We start from the raw sequence: 16,723 nt of genomic DNA on the forward strand, positions 1-16,723 counted from the left end.
TCTTTCAAAGAAATAACTGTGGTGACTCCATCCAGTGATGATACAGGCTTAAATTTATGCCCTTCACCCGTGCTAAAGGCTCAGTGCTATAAATAAATGCTCCAAGCAGGCAATTTCTTGGAGATGGAATGTGTAAATCCCAGCTCAAATAATAACTGGACTAGATCAAATAATAATTATGTTAGACTAATATCAAATTTATCAGTTTATTAAGATATTATTTAGTAAAAAAAAAAATGTTGTGACATTAGATGAAAAAAAGTCTAATTATCCTGAAATCGAAAAGAAATTGGAGTTCTTTTTCCTCACTTTCTTTAGGATTAGAGAATATGAAAAATCAAGTTAACGATTCAAAATCAGAGGCTACAATTAAATTAATCCCTTAAATATAAGTATATGCCCTCCTTTTATTTAAGAAGAAATATTAAGTTAATTGCTATTATTTGGAGTTGAAGTTTTGAGAGCAAAACTAAGAAAAATTATGAAATCTTTCATTAATCTTCATGATCTATTTGGGTAAATTACTGAGCATTGTTTATTTCATGTCCTTAAGATTTATTGATAATTATTGAATGGAGTTTAAATGTTGAAAGTAGGGATTTGAGTTTTTTTAAAGATTGAAGGAGAAATTCTATTTTTAGATGAGATGTTGTGATCTATAATAATGAACTAAAATAAAATTTTGTATTATTGAATAGATTATTGCTGTGATTATTATATATCATTGGAAAGTTTGCTGAATTTACATTCCAAGGAAATAAACGATAGTCTATTCCGAGGTTTCTATGAAGAGTAGTTTAATATTTACTTCAAGATGTGCAAACTGCCTAATAACAGTAGCAGTGAGGAATTACGAAATTCTTCTTAATTTTTATACAAAGAATTATGTATTGAGCCATGCATGTTTGAAAAGGTCATTGAGTCTACTTTTCAATGAAATAAGGGGAATTGAATTTGGAGTTTTCTATGAATAAATACATAATTTTTATTAAAAGGTATACAGGCTATCTGACAGCAGCATTTAACATGGATTGCAAAAATTGTTATAATTAATCCACAAAGAATTATTAAGATAAACCATATATGGTTAGAAAGTTTATCGAGTCTAGTTTCTAACGCATTAAAAAAATTTTAATTCCGAGTTGGATATCTTGAGATATGGTTATTTTAGTGAAAGTAGTGTAAGATGCCAGAATTAGTTACTTGAGTTATTTCTTGTTTAACTTAGTTGTTTTGGTATAAGTGGCCTCAAATGGATTGATTAATTATTGTCATGTTGAAATGATCTTGAATAGGCATTAATCATTTTGGGAGAAAATCTAAGTGCTGGAATCGAAAAGAAGTAAGTAGAATCTTACATATTTTGCTTGTTTTGAAATCTATGTATATATATATGTTTCTAAATACATGAATGTTTTATTTCATTATTTTTTATGTATGAAAATAGGATCAAGCATATGATTATTTTGTATTTTTGCTATGTAAATGATGGATCATGTTTATGAATGAAATGAGAAAATGATTTATATCTAAGAAACGATTTTATGATAGCTACATTTTTATATCTCTGAGAAGTGGGATCATCAACAACAAAACTAGTTCTACGATCCTGACTAATGGGTAATAGTAATTAGCAAAGACATGATTATACGACCATGGCTAATAGGTAATAGTAGTTAGCGTAAGATCCTGACTAGCGGGTTATAATAGTTAGCAATAATCATGAGGATGAAATTATCGATATGGCCAATGTCACGGGTTATAGTAGTGACCGTAGCTAACGATAAACGAATGATAATAATGATTTATGATGATTTTAAACATTGATTCATGATTTGTATGAAATATGTATTTGACCGTGTTTTATGATTTATAATTAATGAATTGACATGTTTTGATATTGATTTATGAATTTACGAAATATTTGACAGAACGATGATCTTTAAAATATTTTGATAATCATGATTTGATGAATATTTTGAATGATCTATATGATATGTATCAAGACGATGTTTGATTTGATAAAGTGTATGAGTCTATACTTACTGACCTGTGATTTACTCATTCCTCTTTTACTTTTTTTTTTACAGATGATTAAGTGATAAGTTTGGTTAGTCTTGTGTGAAGCTAGAAGATAAAATAGAAAAGATTACTTAGTTGTCGGAGAATATGTTGGTCAATGAGATCTTAAGAGACAGTTTTATATTTTATATGATTTGGTTTTGGATATATTAAGATGTATCATCAGTTGGATTAAAGATATTGATTTTACTTGGTAGATTATTTTAAGAATTTTAAAATGATTAAGAAAGAAGGCTTCGTATTACTTTGAGATTTTTTTCAAGGTAATATGACTGTATTGCGTCTTGGTCTCAGGGCGTAACATAAAGTGATATCAGAGCCAGGTTGTGATCTTTAAAGAATTTCTAAGAGTCAGATTATGATAAGATTTTCTTTAAAAAATCTAGGTTTTTTTTTTGGAGATTTTCTAAGAGTTTCGATTATGATCCTTAAACTATGTGAGATGTTAAAGAGCTTACAGTATGATTTTGAAGATTTTTTAAGAATTACAATTATGATCTTTAAAGATTTTTAAGAAATTAAATTATGATAATTAGATTAATGGTGGTTTTTCAAGAATGTAGCTAATGATTTTTGGGTTGAAGGAGATTCTATGAGTAAGGTTATGATTCATATACTATGTGAAGTTTTTTTTAAGAATTTAGATGATGACATTTAGATAATGTAATGATTTTTCAAGGACATAAGTTGGATTCATGGAGTATAGTAAGAGTATAAGTAAATGATTCGATGAATTTTGAAATAGTTAAAGTTTCAATGAATTTTGAGGAATCAATGATTCAATGAATTCTTAGTGTAATTATTTTGGTTGATATTTACATATTACTTTTGGATCTTATAGTTAAAAGAAAGTGTAATTACTTTGATATAATGCACTTTTATAAGTTGAAGAGATTTTTTATGCGACTTATAATAAGATATATTTTATGAGTTAAAGAATTATTCAAGAGAATGATTTGATCATTAGAGATCTTGTGGGTTTGAGAAAAGACCTTCAACTTAATGAGGTTTTAAAATTATTTGATAAGTGTTAAGTGAATCTTTGATCATGGATTAAGATTGAAATAAGAGTGTACATTGTTGGAATTAAAAGTATAGAATATTAGAGTTGGAATGAAATGATATGCTGAAATTTTAAAGTAATTATTTATGGGTTATAATGTTTGAGAATTTGTCTCAATGGATTTAATCCGAAATATGATAATTTTGGTAAATAGTTTAATATACATAAAGAAGGATATTCACTTGATTTGATTTTACATTTTTATTGAGAAAGTATTTAAGGTTTAATCATGCAAGTTGGAGGTTTGTATAATTAATTTAAAGATTGATCATTAAATTCTTATTTGGGGTGTACTGATTTTTTTTAATGGCTAAAGTGATTAATTTATGGTCATAGTTTCTAATTAAAGTATATTATTAGATTCCTTTAAATTTTATATTTATTGAGAATATTGTCTATTGTGGTACAAGGCTATGTATTTAGCAAGGAATTAAATTTGTGGATAAAAATTAAAGCTGTGGTTATCTAGATGATTTAGTAAAGAAGTTGGTTTTAAAAGAGTAATCGATTTACAGAAAAATATGCACGTTTTGGTTAAGAATGATTGTTTGAAATCTTATAAGTGCAAATGATTGTTTGAATTTTACAAGGGCAAAAGATTGGTTGAAATCTTACAAGTGATGATTTTGTGTATTTGGTGACGCTGAACATGTATTTGATTTTAGAGAAGTTTGAAAAAACTTCTGAAATAATGTGATGCATTTGGCTATTGTTCATAATTATACTTTTGGTGTGAATTCAAGTATTTGAAATTCTTACTAGTTCAAACTTTATAAGAGAATTTTTTTTTTATGGATTATGATGATAAGTCTTGATTTTGACTTGGAGATGATAGCAATATATTTAGTAAAAAGAAAATTTGAGACATTATAATATTTGTGAAAATTATAGAAAATCAATTGTTATATGATAATTGGTCTATTAAATTGAACGAACAATATTTGAAATTGGAGACAACTTGGGTAACCAAAGATTTATGTTTGAATTTATATGGTATAAATTTATGGATGTGATCTATTGTATCGATTTCATATTTTTTATAATGGTTAAAGGATAGAAAATTTCATATTGTTGGTGAAGAAAAAAAGAAAATTAAAGTACTATGTGATATCTTTTTGGTGACAAAATGATTTGTTGATATTGTTATTCAAGGTTGTTATGGTTATGAACACATGGTGTGAAGCAGATTACATGAAAATTTGTGGACATATGTTTTTCTTGTTATGAAATGGTATCATGAAAGTTAATTTGTTTGAATTTTATTAGAAGAAAATATCAGAGTGCACAGTGGAAGCCCGATTTGATTTAAGTTCTAAATTTTTTTATGCTATTGTTAATTGAGAAAGTGATGAATTTTTAATAAATAAGCACTAACGGATTTTGGATAATAATATTTTATGTTCTTTCTAGTTTTTGAAGCTTTATCTATGATTGACATTCTTTTAATAAGTGCTTATGTCATGACTTGAAGAGAAATATTTTATAACGATAGTGATAAGACAAATATTCAATGATTCATTTTGAGGTTTTGTATAAAAATAGATTTAAGTCTCAAACTTATTCGCATAAGGACAAAAAAAAATTTTTATTTCTTATATTTATGGAACAAATGACTGATAAATTTTGGTTGATTAAGCAATGGTTTAAAGTAAGCAAAAAAATTATTCAAGAATTTAGAGATATAATTTGTAACTTCAAGTGGTTAATCATTTGTTCTCATTGCAAGGATTATAAAGTAAGAAAGGTTAAGTTTGTATTATGTAAAGATATTTGAAGTTCTTGGTAAAGTGAAAGAAGTTCAAAATAAAAAATATTGTCACCTCTGATGTCTAGTGTACATGATGAATCTATGTTAAGAGAATATCTTGATGAAGCTATGTGGTTGGATATGAGTATTTAGAAATTCAAGATGATATAAGCTTTAACATATTGAAAATATCTTTTTCGAATGGTTGATTGGAAAGAACAAGTTTTGAGGCACAATGATTATTTTGTCAAAGTTCAAAGAAATAATCATACGGTAAAAGATATGATTGCAAAACTAGAGAAATGAGATATAGATGTAAATCAAGTTTTGAGGATAAAACTTCTTATAAGGAGGGGAGAATGCAATACCTCAGTCCAAATAATAATTGGGCTAGACTAATACCAAAGCCCAACAGTTTATTAAGACATTATTTAGTAAAAGAAAAAGGGCTGAGACATTAGATGAAAGAAAATCTAGCTATTGTGAAATCGAAAAGAAATTGGAGTTTTTCTTCCTCACCTTCTTTAGGGTTAGAGAATATGAAAAATCAAGTTGGTGATTCAAAATCAGAGGCTACAATCAAGTTAATCCCTTAAATGTGAGTATATGCCCTTTTTTTATTTAAGAAAAAATATCAAGTTGATTGCTATTATTTGGAGTTGAAGTTTTGAGAACAAAACCAAGAAAAATTATGAAATCTTTCATTAATCTTCATGATCTATTTGGGTAAATTACTAGGCGTTGTTTATTTCATGTCCTTAAGATTTATTGATGATTATTGAATGGAGTTTAAAGGTTGAAAGTAAGGATTTGAGTTTTTTTAAAGATTGAAGGAGAAAATTTGTTTTTGGATGAGATGTTGTGATCTATAATAATGAACTAAAATAAAATTTTGTATTATTGAATAGATTATTGCTGTGATTATTATATATCATTAGAAAGCTTGCTGAATTTACATTCTAAAAAAATAAACGGGAGTCTATTCTGAGTTTTCTATAAATAGTAGTTTAATATTTACTTCAAGATGTGCAGGCTGCCTAGTAACAGCAACAATGAGGAATTACGAAATTCTTTTTAATTTTTATACAAGGAATTATGTATTGATCCATACTTATTTGAAAAATTCATTGAGTCTACTTTTCAATGAAATAAGGGGAATTGAATTTGGAGTTTCCTATGAATAAAAACATAATTTTTATTAGAAGGTATACAGGCTGTCTGGCAGCAGCATCTGATGTGGATTGCAAAAATTGTTATAATTAATCCACAAGGAATTATGAGATAGACCATACATGGTTAGAAAGCTTGTTGAGTCTAGTTTCTAACGCATTAAAAAGGTTTTAATTCTGAGTTGGATATCTTAAGATATGATTGTTTTAGTGAAAGTAGTGCAAGCTGCTAAATTAGTTACTTGAGTTATTTCTTGTTTAACTTAGTTATTTTGGTATAAGTGGCCTCAAATGAGTTGATTAATTGCTGTCATGTTGAAATGATCTTGAATAGGCTATAAATCATTTTGGGGGAAAAACTAAGTGCTGGAATCAAAAAAAGGTAAGTAAAATCTCATACACTTTGCTTGTTTTTGAATCTATGTATATATATATATATGTTTCTAAATAAATGAATGTTTTATTTCATTATTTTTGATGTATGAAAATAGAATCAAGCATATGATTATTTTGTGTTTTTGCTATGTAAATGATGGATCATATTTATGAATGAAATGAGAAAATGATTTATATCTAATGAATGATTTTATGATAGCTACGTTTTTATATTTATGGGAAATGGGATCATCAACACCAGAACTAGTTTTACGATCATGGCTAACGGATAATAGTAGTTAGTAAAGACATGATCATACGACCCTAGCTAACGGGAAATAATATTAGCATAAGACCTTGGCTAGCGAGTTATAATAGTTAGTGTGAAAAAACTAAGAAATAAATTAATGTGAAAACTGAATGTATATTGAAAAACTGCTTATTAAGAATTATACAAGAACCTTAGGTTTATATACAACTAACTAGGGGTTAAATTAGAAAACTAAATCTTCTTAAAAAACTAATCCTATAATTAAGAGATTGTCTATCCTAATTTTTTATCCTTAATTCTAGGAATACAAATACTTAATTATAAAGATACAAATACAAATATACAAATTATAATATTACAATCAGCTGTAAATAAATGTTTTCCCATACTCTCCCTCAAGCTGGTGAATATGTGTTTTCTATTCCCAACTTAAAAATAATTTTTTGAAATGTTGTACTGCTAAGACCTTTAGTCAACACATCTGTAAGTTGACCTTTGGTTGATACATAAGGTATACAAATCAACCCACTTTCTAATTTTTTCTATATGAAATGTTGGTCTATTTCAATGTGTTTTGTTCTATCATGTTGCACAAGATTGTGTGCAATACTTATTACAGACTTGTTATCACAGTAGAGTCTCATTGGTCCATCCTACTTGATATTCAAGTCTTCTAAGATAATCTTTAACCATAGTAGTTCATAAATTTCTTGAGTCATTGCTCTGAACTCTGCTTCAACACTTGATCTTACCACCATATTCTATTTTTAACTCCTCCAAGTCACAATATTATCACATAAAAAAGTACAATAGCCTGAGATCGATCTTTTATCAGTTACTGAACTTGCATAATCAGCATCTGTATATGCTTCTAGAATTAGCCTTGATTTTTTTTGAATAAGATATCTCTATTAGGATTGGCCTTCAAGTAGTGCAATATACGGTAGACAGCTTGTAGGTGCACTTCTTTATGACTATGCATAAATTGACTTATCATACTCACAACATATGCTATATCATGTCTAGTATGTGAGAGATAAATGAATATTTTAATTAATCTTTGGTACATCTCTCTATTTACAACAACATCTTAATTAGCTTCTCCAATTTTATGATTAGGATCTTAGAGGTATTTACAGGTTTACGTGTGAGGTTCCTAGTTTTTTTTCAGAAGATTCATCACATATTTTTATTGTGAGATGAAATACCATGTCGTGAGTGAGCTACTTCAATTCTTAGAAAGTATTTCAATCTTCTTAGCTCTTTTATCTCAAATTCTCTAGCCAAACACTATTTTAGAGATTCTTTCTCTTTTTCATCATCTCCAATTATAATTATATCATCAACATACACTAATAGAACTGTGACTCTCCCTAAATCAGAATGCTTGATAAATAATGTGTGATCTTTTTTACTCTGTTTATATCTCATTGATAGCATTACTTTGACAAATCTCTCGAACCAAGCCCTAGGAGACTGTTTAAGGCCATATAAAGCTTTTTTCAGCCTACATGCTTTGTTTGCTTTTAGATCATCATGTAGAAAAGCATTCTTTACATCAAATTGTTGAAGCTGCCAATTGTAATTTACAGCCAATGATAACAAAATTCTAATTATATTCATCTTAGCAACTGGAGAAAGGTTTTTTTATAATCACTCCATAGGTTTGAGTGTAGCCCTTAGCCACTAACCTAACTTTATACCTTTCAACAATACCATTTGCCTTATATTTTAAAGTAAAAACCCATTTACACCCTACTGAATTTTTTTTCTTTAGGCAACTTTACCAATTTTCATGTCTAATTTTTCTCTAAGGTCTCCATTTCTATTTCATGGCTTGCCTATATTTTTCACTGGATAATACCTCGGATAATGTAGTTGAAACAGAAATAGTGTTTATGCTCATAAAAAATTTTTTGTGAGATAGTGAGAATTTTTCAAATGACACAAAATTAGAGATTGGATATAATGAATGCTTAGTACATTATCTGGTTTCTTTCCTAATAGATTCATGCTCATTTTGAAAAACAGAGTCAAAAACTGTAGTTACCTCATTTTCAGAGTTAGGATCAGGTTCTTGAACTGGCACTGGTTTAAGATCTGAAACTTTTCTTCTAGAGTACACTTATAATTCCTTCATAGAATCAAGAATAATATTATCTTTTGTCACATCTTTTGTATTTGAAATGGGTTCAAACTTAAATTTAGTGTTTAACTTGGACTTAGCAGAAATATATTTCGACTCAAAAAAATTAATGGGTGTAAATGTTGAAGAAAAGGATAAATCAAGCAAAAATAAGTCTTTATCCTTATTTTTCATGAATGAAGTCTCCTTCTGAAGATAAGGTTAAGTAAAAAATGATTTACTTTCTTCAAAAGTGACATCTGCAGACACATAAAATTTTGTGGTACGAGAATGATAGCACTTATATCCTTTTTAAGTTGAGGAATACCCTAAAAAAATATGTTTAATCGCTCTTAGATCTAACTTTTCTCTATTATGACTGTGAACATGAATAAATGATATACAACCAAATATCTTAGGTGTGAGATTGTTTGTGGTATTGAGGTTTGGATAAAATTGTGAAAGTAGTTTCATAGGAGTTTTAAATCCTAAAACCCTTAAAGGTAACCTATTTATAATGTGTGTGACAGTGAGAACAGCTTCACTCCAGTAAGATTTATGTACATTTGTCTAAAAAAAAAAAGCTCGGGTTATGGCTAGTAAATGGCTATTTTTCCTCTCTGTCACTCTATTCTGCTGTGGAGTATTAACACAAGATAACTCATGAATAATTTTTTCTTTTTGGAAATAGGTGGATAGACTCTGATTGAAGTAGTCTCTTGCATTATCAAACCTAAATCTCTTGATTCTCACTCCAAATTGATTTTGGATCATGTTTTAGAAGCCTAAAAATATACTATTCACATCTGATTTAGATTTAAGTAAAAAAATCTAAGAGACCCTGGTACAATCATCTATGAATGAAACAAACTATCTTGCACTAAAAATATTAAGAATTATAGAGGGACCCCAAATGTCACTATAAATCAAGTAAAATGGAGTAGAACTTCTTTTATTACTATTTGAAAAAGACACATGTCTATGCTTTGCAAGTTTGCAAACATCACAATGAAAATCTTCGACATTTAATCTTTTGAATAAAGAAGGAAACATGTTTCTCAAAGTTCCAAAATAAGGATGTCCAAGACGAAAATGATAAAGCCAAATTTTATCTTTATTGAAAGATTTTTCAGAAAGAAATGATAAAAGTAAACTATTATTGATATTACTTGTGTTATTTGATGTCTCAAGATAGTATAGTCCATCTTTCTTCTTAGCAAGTACAATTATCTTTCCCAAACTCTAGTCTTGAAATTCACAATAAGAGGGATAAAAAGTCACTTTACAATTCATATCTCTGGTAAGTTTTTGTATAGATATCAGTTAGTAGACAATCCAGGAACATAAAGAATATTTTGTAGAACAAACAAGAGATTAACTTGAACATCGCCTATTCCTGCCACTGTAGTAAGTGAACTATCTGCAATAATAATTTTTTTATTACTAGGACACAGAGTATATGTACTAAACTTCTGTGAGAAATGTATCATATGGTCTATGACTCTTGAGTCAATGACTCAAGAACTCGTAATAGGCTTAACCGAGACATTTAATCCATGAGAACCAGAAGCTTTACCTGAACTAGAGACCTTACCCAAAGAACATACCACAGTAGGCTTTTCAAGGATTTTCAACAAGTTTATCAGCTTTTCAATCTCTTTCTTGTCAAACTCTCCTTGTTTTCAAGACATCTATAGTACTCCAGTGATTTTTTCAGTTGACATTTCCTCAAATTAGGTGGTAGTGATATCTTTCTTTGAAAGGGTTTGACAATGAAGATCTAAATAGGATTCGACAATAAAAGCCTAAAATAGAAGTCAACAATGAATGCTAAAAATTTTGCTTCCCAAGAAGAGTCTAAAACTTTGATATCATGTGAAAAAACTAAGAAATAAATTAGTGTGAAAACTAAATGTATATTGAAAAACTGTTCATTAAGAATTATACAAAAACCTTAGGTTTATATACAACTAACTATGGGTTAAACTAGAAAATTAAATTTTCCTAAAAAACTAATCTTATAATTGAGGGATTGTCTATCCTAATTTTTTATCCTTAATTTTAGAGGTACAAATATAAATATACAAATTACAAGATTACAACCAGCTGTAAATAAGTATTTTCTCATAGTTAGCAATGATCATAAAGATGAAATTGTCGATACGACTAATGTCACGGGCTTTGTAGTGATCGTAGCTAACGATAAATGAATGATAATGATGATTTATGATGATTTTAAACATTGATCTATGATTTGCATGAAATATGTGTTTGACCGTGTTTTGTGATTTATAATTGATGAATTGACATATTTTGATATTAATTTATGAATTTACGAAATATTTGACAGAACGATGATCTTTGAAATGTTTTGACATTATGATTTGACGAATATTTTGAATGATCTATATGATATGTATCAAAACGATATTTGATCTGGTAAAATGTGTGAGCCTATACTTATTGAGCTATGGTTTGCTCAATTCTTTTTTACTTTTTCTTTATAGATGACAAGTGATAAATTTGGTTAGTCTTGTGTGAGCTAGAAGATGAAATGGAAAAGATTACTTAGTCGTCAAAAAATATGTTGACCAATGAGATCTTAAGAGATAATTTTGTATTTTATATGATTTATATTTGGATATATTAAGATATATCATCAGTTAGATTAAAGATATAAAATTTACTTGATAGATTATTTTATTGAAGAATTTTAAAATGATTAAGAAAGAAAACTTCGTATTACTTTAAAATTTTTTTTAAGATAATACGATCGTATTACGTCTTGATCTCGGACCGTGACAGAATGTCATCCACATAACCAGCCTCACCTACAAAATATGGTGGATGAGCAACATTGACAATATTTGATTGTACAGTGCTGGCAGCAGGTAATTGAAACTTTATAGATGAAAGCTAAAACAAGAGCGACTGTCACAGAGAAAACCTTGTAGACATCTGATAATACTACTCTTGATCAATCAAGACACGAAAAGTCCAATTTATCCACAGAAGCATTTATGTTTAACATTTTGAATAACAAGTATTATAACAATTAAGCTTAATGAATTTGAGGTTTCCGCCGGCACTAGTTTGAAGTACAACTCTCTGACACTTGCACTAGCATGTTCCAACCAATTAATTACCTTCACCAGGATTCATGCGACCAGGGAATGTTAGAAAAGCATCAATAATAAAAATAGAGGCTCCATCTTGTTGTCACTTATGTTACTTATTTTTTCTTTCGAAAATAAAAAGAAAAAAAATATCTTTGAAGAATTAAAAGTGAAAAACTAACTTTAATGGCAACAACATGCATGATTTTGCTTCCATATAGAATAGTAATTTGTGAATTTTTTAACCACATTTTATCAAATATGATTTTGTCTATTGCTATTTTATTTTTTGTTTTATAACCAATTTTGGAGGAAACATAACACAATTAAAAAAAAATAAAAAAGGAACAAGCAGCAACGTAAAAAACCAAAAGGGAGCCTTAAAAGTTGTTAATGACCTATGGTTTCTAGATCAAAGAATAGGACAAACCAGAAGCTTGGGGGGTAGCTCTAACTTTTGTAATTGGCTCTCCAACCGGATGATATTCTTCATTTAACTGAATCACCTGCTTTGCAGATGATAACAGAGTTGCGAAGTTGGTTTGATCAAACTGGTCAAAATTCTGTTTTATTTTGGAGTCATTGAACTGCAAAGCACTGTTATATCCATTACACGAAAAGCTAAAAATAACAGCAGAGTTGTTAATTAAAGGGCTTAGGAACTCGAAGAGAAAGCCAACGGCCAAGCTGGACCTAAAAGCTGGACTGGAGGTACCATCTTCAAGTATTACAGTACTTTCAAGAAGTTTAATAGCCTCATATAGAACACTATCACTTAGCAACTTCGCAGATAGAAACTCCTCGACTTTCCTCGCTCTAATCGAATGTTTTGTTCCATAAGCACCAAAAGCAAACCGACAGTTATTTAGCATAACTCCAGCAGAATTTTTACATAGCGAAACCTCAGCCAAGAAAGCAGCATTCAAATAGGGAAGTGCATTTCCAATAGGGCGTGGTGCAGCTCGATAGGTCTCATATACCAACTTATTGTAGGTTTTCGAAGAAAGATCCCTACTTGACCACCAGTATGGAATTTTAATGCCTAAAAGAACACTTTTAAGAATTAATGGAGGCCTCCCCAGGAACTCTTCCAGCGTGGTAGTTTCATGTCTCTGACCGGTCAATATATCAACCATTGTATCGACAGAAAGTAGTATTGTAGCAATGTCTGATGGAAAATGTTTCCTCTGGGCCATTATCAAGTTTCCTCCTATAGCTGAATTCCTTATGAACCCTGTGGCAATCCTTTCCATATGGTCGGCGAGCTTTACAAACACCAGTTTACCTTCTTGGTTAAATCCACCTTCATTTTCTTCCTTCAAAGCTTCAATTGCTTTGAAAATTGTCACAGATGCTCCAATTTCAAAACCCGTCTGGTCTTTCCTGATAATTGAAAGCTCTGGAATATATCGCAAATCGATGTAGTTTTTATGATGTACTAGTTCCTTATAATAACCCATTCCTGTGTTCCCAATAACGATCTTTGTTGAGGTTCCATCATTCACCACAACCATTTGCAATAAGCTTTGAAGCTGCTCGAGACTAACAGGACTATACCAATGACATCCTTCAGATGCCAGATTGAAACCTGCCTTAATTTTCTTCTTCAGCAACTCGGGAAACATACTAGTTGCATTATTATGTGCGTATGGAGGTAATCTACTCAGCTTTACTTCATCACTCTCTCCTTTTTTCCAAAAGGAGTTGAATCCCAAATCCTCCATATCAACATCAGCAGCAAAAGTTTTACAGGCATCAGCAATGGGTCCGTAACCAGTACAGCGATAGACTTTTCTGCTTCAGAAACTGTTAGCTTGGAGAATCCGGGACGTGGTTCTGGCCTATTAGTCTTATCTGCATTAACAAGTGCTGAATAAAGAGAAACACACATTCCAGGAGTTCAATAACCACATTGAGAAGCGTGGAAACCACTAAATCTTTCCTGAATAGGGTGGAAACCATCCTTGCTATTTCCAACTCCCTCAGCTGTTGTGACTGAACATCCATTTACACTGCAAAGTAGTTGAGGCATGCACTAACAGTAAAATCCTCAACCTTGTCAAGGACAGGGTCATACTTGGACAGCAGGAGAACACAGGCACCACAGCCTCCTGTTAAACAAGAAAACAGTATCAAGAAATCATTCATTTGGAAATGAAGGACAAAAAGAGATGCAAAAATTTTAACCGGATCCTGAAAACAGCCATATGTTTGTACAAAATTGGCATAAAAAAACTTCAAAGGAATGAACAATTCATCAAATTTGAAAGTGCACAACAAAGTGAAAGGTAAATTACATCCAATACAGCGATGAAAAACACATGACAAAAATATAAACTTTCACATTCAGAAGAAAATCCAACCATCTATCAAAGAAAAAGTAATCCAAACACAACTATCATATTGTAACATACATATGAGTCTATAGGCAATAACAAATATGAGAACCTGACATCCATCCATTCATATAAAGAAAACCCATCAACACATTAGAGAGAACTAATTCAAAATGAAACTAAGCATTCATATTCGATTAAAATTGCAATAAGAAAAAAGATTACTTTCATAAAGAAATAGAAAGAGAAAGAGAGACCTTCACCAGAGCCAAGCTTGACACTTTTGAAAGAAGCCTGGGAACGCAAGAACTCAAGCAAAGTAGTAGAAGTGTTGAGTTCAGAGAGCTCAAACCTCTCTCCATTAACTGCAAAAACTAAACTTTTCTCTGTTTGTTGGGTTGTTGTAGTTTGTGTCTGCTCGCTCATTTTCTAGCCACTGCTGAAACTAATACTAACTGATAACTGACAGTAGGATTGTTACTGACTGAAGTTCCAAAAAAGGTTTGTTCAGGAAAAGTATGATCAATTCAAAGGAATATCCATTATCCAACCTCTTTTCCAGTATTAAAATATACCCTCTCGTTCTCTCCGTTTAATCTTTTGTTTTTTTTTTTTTTTTTTAAATGAAAATTGAAGCAGAGAAGCTGAGATGGTGCTTGTCGTTGTGTTTTTTTGGATAAGTGGCGGTTGTCATTGGTTGTCTAGTTGTTTTGTGATGAAATGTCTTTTTCATCACTATCAAGTGCACTACATCCTGTAACGAACATTTAAGTACCTTATCATGAGGTTGAATTCATTTGAATTTCCATGAATGCCAAAACCCGAGTTTCTAATTCCTGTTGCATATGTTAACTCTCAGAAAGTACAGCATAAAGATTATGAACGCAAATTTAACGTTCAAATAACAGATTGGATGAGAGGAAATATAAAGTATTCCATCATTTGGATTGAACTAAAGATTTTATTCTTTGGAGATTCATTATTCAGTTTTGGCATTCAGAAACTAAATGGGGATAGATGAATATTGGGTAATTTGCCAACACTTGAAACAGGGAACTATCAATTAGTAATATATATATATATATATATATATATTTCACGACAAGAAGAATGAAGACAACTGAGTTTGACTTGAGAATTAAGCACTAACTTGGTTTGACTGTTGAGGAAAAAGAAATTATTACCAAATATCATATATGTTCACATGCATGAATATGCAAGAGTGGATATTTGTATCTCTGTATTCATGTCTCTTACTCTCTTGTACCTTTAATGAGCACCATTCGTCAGTCAATGAAAAAAAAGCAAGCTTCGCCTCCAATTGTATCAGAAAGTTGAATATATCAGCATAAATTCTCAATGCACGAGGAGTCAAAATATTGCTGTCATGCCACCAATCCACTCCGTAGCCCTGACCTAAAATGTCGAAGGAATGGAACACCTACCATTATTAACAGCCACCAGAATTAGGATGATGTATAAACCAAATGAATTCTTCTAGGGTGGAGGTTGAAAGGGCGGAAAAGGAAAGGAACAGGATCTGACACTGCCAATCTTTGAGAAATAAAGGAGAAGACTTGCAATAATGATAAAATTGCACCACTTGTATATGTCGATAGAGGCATCATGCCATTGACTAATAGTTTATCTTTATGATGGTCTTTTTCACAAGATGACCTCTGGAGTCTGGACTGACAACAACTCAACAAGTCCTTGACTTTCAGAGACTCCAATCAACCTTTGTTGCACACCATTTCTGTTGATTCTATGTTAAACTAAATAATTGTAAGCAATAAATTTTCGTATCTTTTTTGCTGAAAAATAATATATTATTCAAATAGATCATTTAAGTGACTATTAGACTGACAGACATACATGACGCGAAAGGGACATAATAAACAAAAAACCAATAAGCCCAGATGCCAACAAATAAAACCAAACGGAATAAACCAAGAAATATTGCCCTCCACTAAGAAACCATGTCTACAAAAATTAAAATTCATCCAATTTTTCAGAGATATGGAATTAAAATGATCTAACTTTGCACCCTGCATCCAATAAGCCCAGATGGCTTGAAATTCAAAACAATCTCTAAGAACATGTAAAATATTTTACACCTTTGCACCACGTCTTGGACACCAAGGTGAATTTGAGATCCGTCGCTTAACACAAGCCTCCTTCATTAACAATCTGTTATGCAACACCAACCAAAGAAAACATCGGATTCTAGGAGGTAATTCAAGCTTCCAAAGCCTTTTCCAGCAGAACTTTGTCCGCAAGTCACCCTTAATAAGAGAATAAGCCGATTTAACAGAAAAAAGCCCACTGGGAGAGGCTGTCCAAACTGTCTTAATCGCCTCTAAAGGCAATAAAGAGATCAATGAAATTTGATTAACAATCTCCCTCTGCAGGAAGTTCAATCTAGACCAGTCCCAATTA

General features: G+C 30.5%; 1 protein-coding gene across 2 annotated transcripts; it reads right to left on the bottom strand.

Annotated features, from left to right (window-relative positions):
* Positions 1 to 12,076: 12,076 nt before the first annotated feature.
* On the bottom strand, positions 12,077 to 15,305 carry LOC149515251 (indole-3-acetaldehyde oxidase-like). Of its 2 annotated transcripts, none has more exons than XM_089742706.1 (2): positions 14,542 to 15,305; positions 12,077 to 14,059 (listed from the first exon to the last, which is right to left on the bottom strand). In XM_089742706.1, exon 2 carries the CDS (start codon positions 13,670 to 13,672, stop codon positions 12,356 to 12,358), a length of 1,317 nt encoding a protein of 438 aa, XP_089598832.1. In that variant the 5' UTR covers positions 13,673 to 14,059; positions 14,542 to 15,305; the 3' UTR covers positions 12,077 to 12,355. Both variants share the same exon structure in this region, with proteins under 2 accessions (XP_089598832.1, XP_089598833.1).
* Positions 15,306 to 16,723: the final 1,418 nt, after the last annotated feature.

This window comes from Durio zibethinus, chromosome 13 (genome assembly GCF_047325235.1).
Source record: "Durio zibethinus cultivar Kanyao isolate XHJ-2024 chromosome 13, ASM4732523v1, whole genome shotgun sequence".
NCBI classification, from domain to species: domain Eukaryota; kingdom Viridiplantae; phylum Streptophyta; class Magnoliopsida; order Malvales; family Malvaceae; genus Durio; species Durio zibethinus.

Excerpts from the sequence above, each read along its gene's own strand:
- LOC149515251 (XM_089742706.1), bottom strand. The coding sequence starts at position 13,672 with ATGGAGGATTTGGGATTCAACTCCTTTTGGAAAAAAGGAGAGAGTGAT.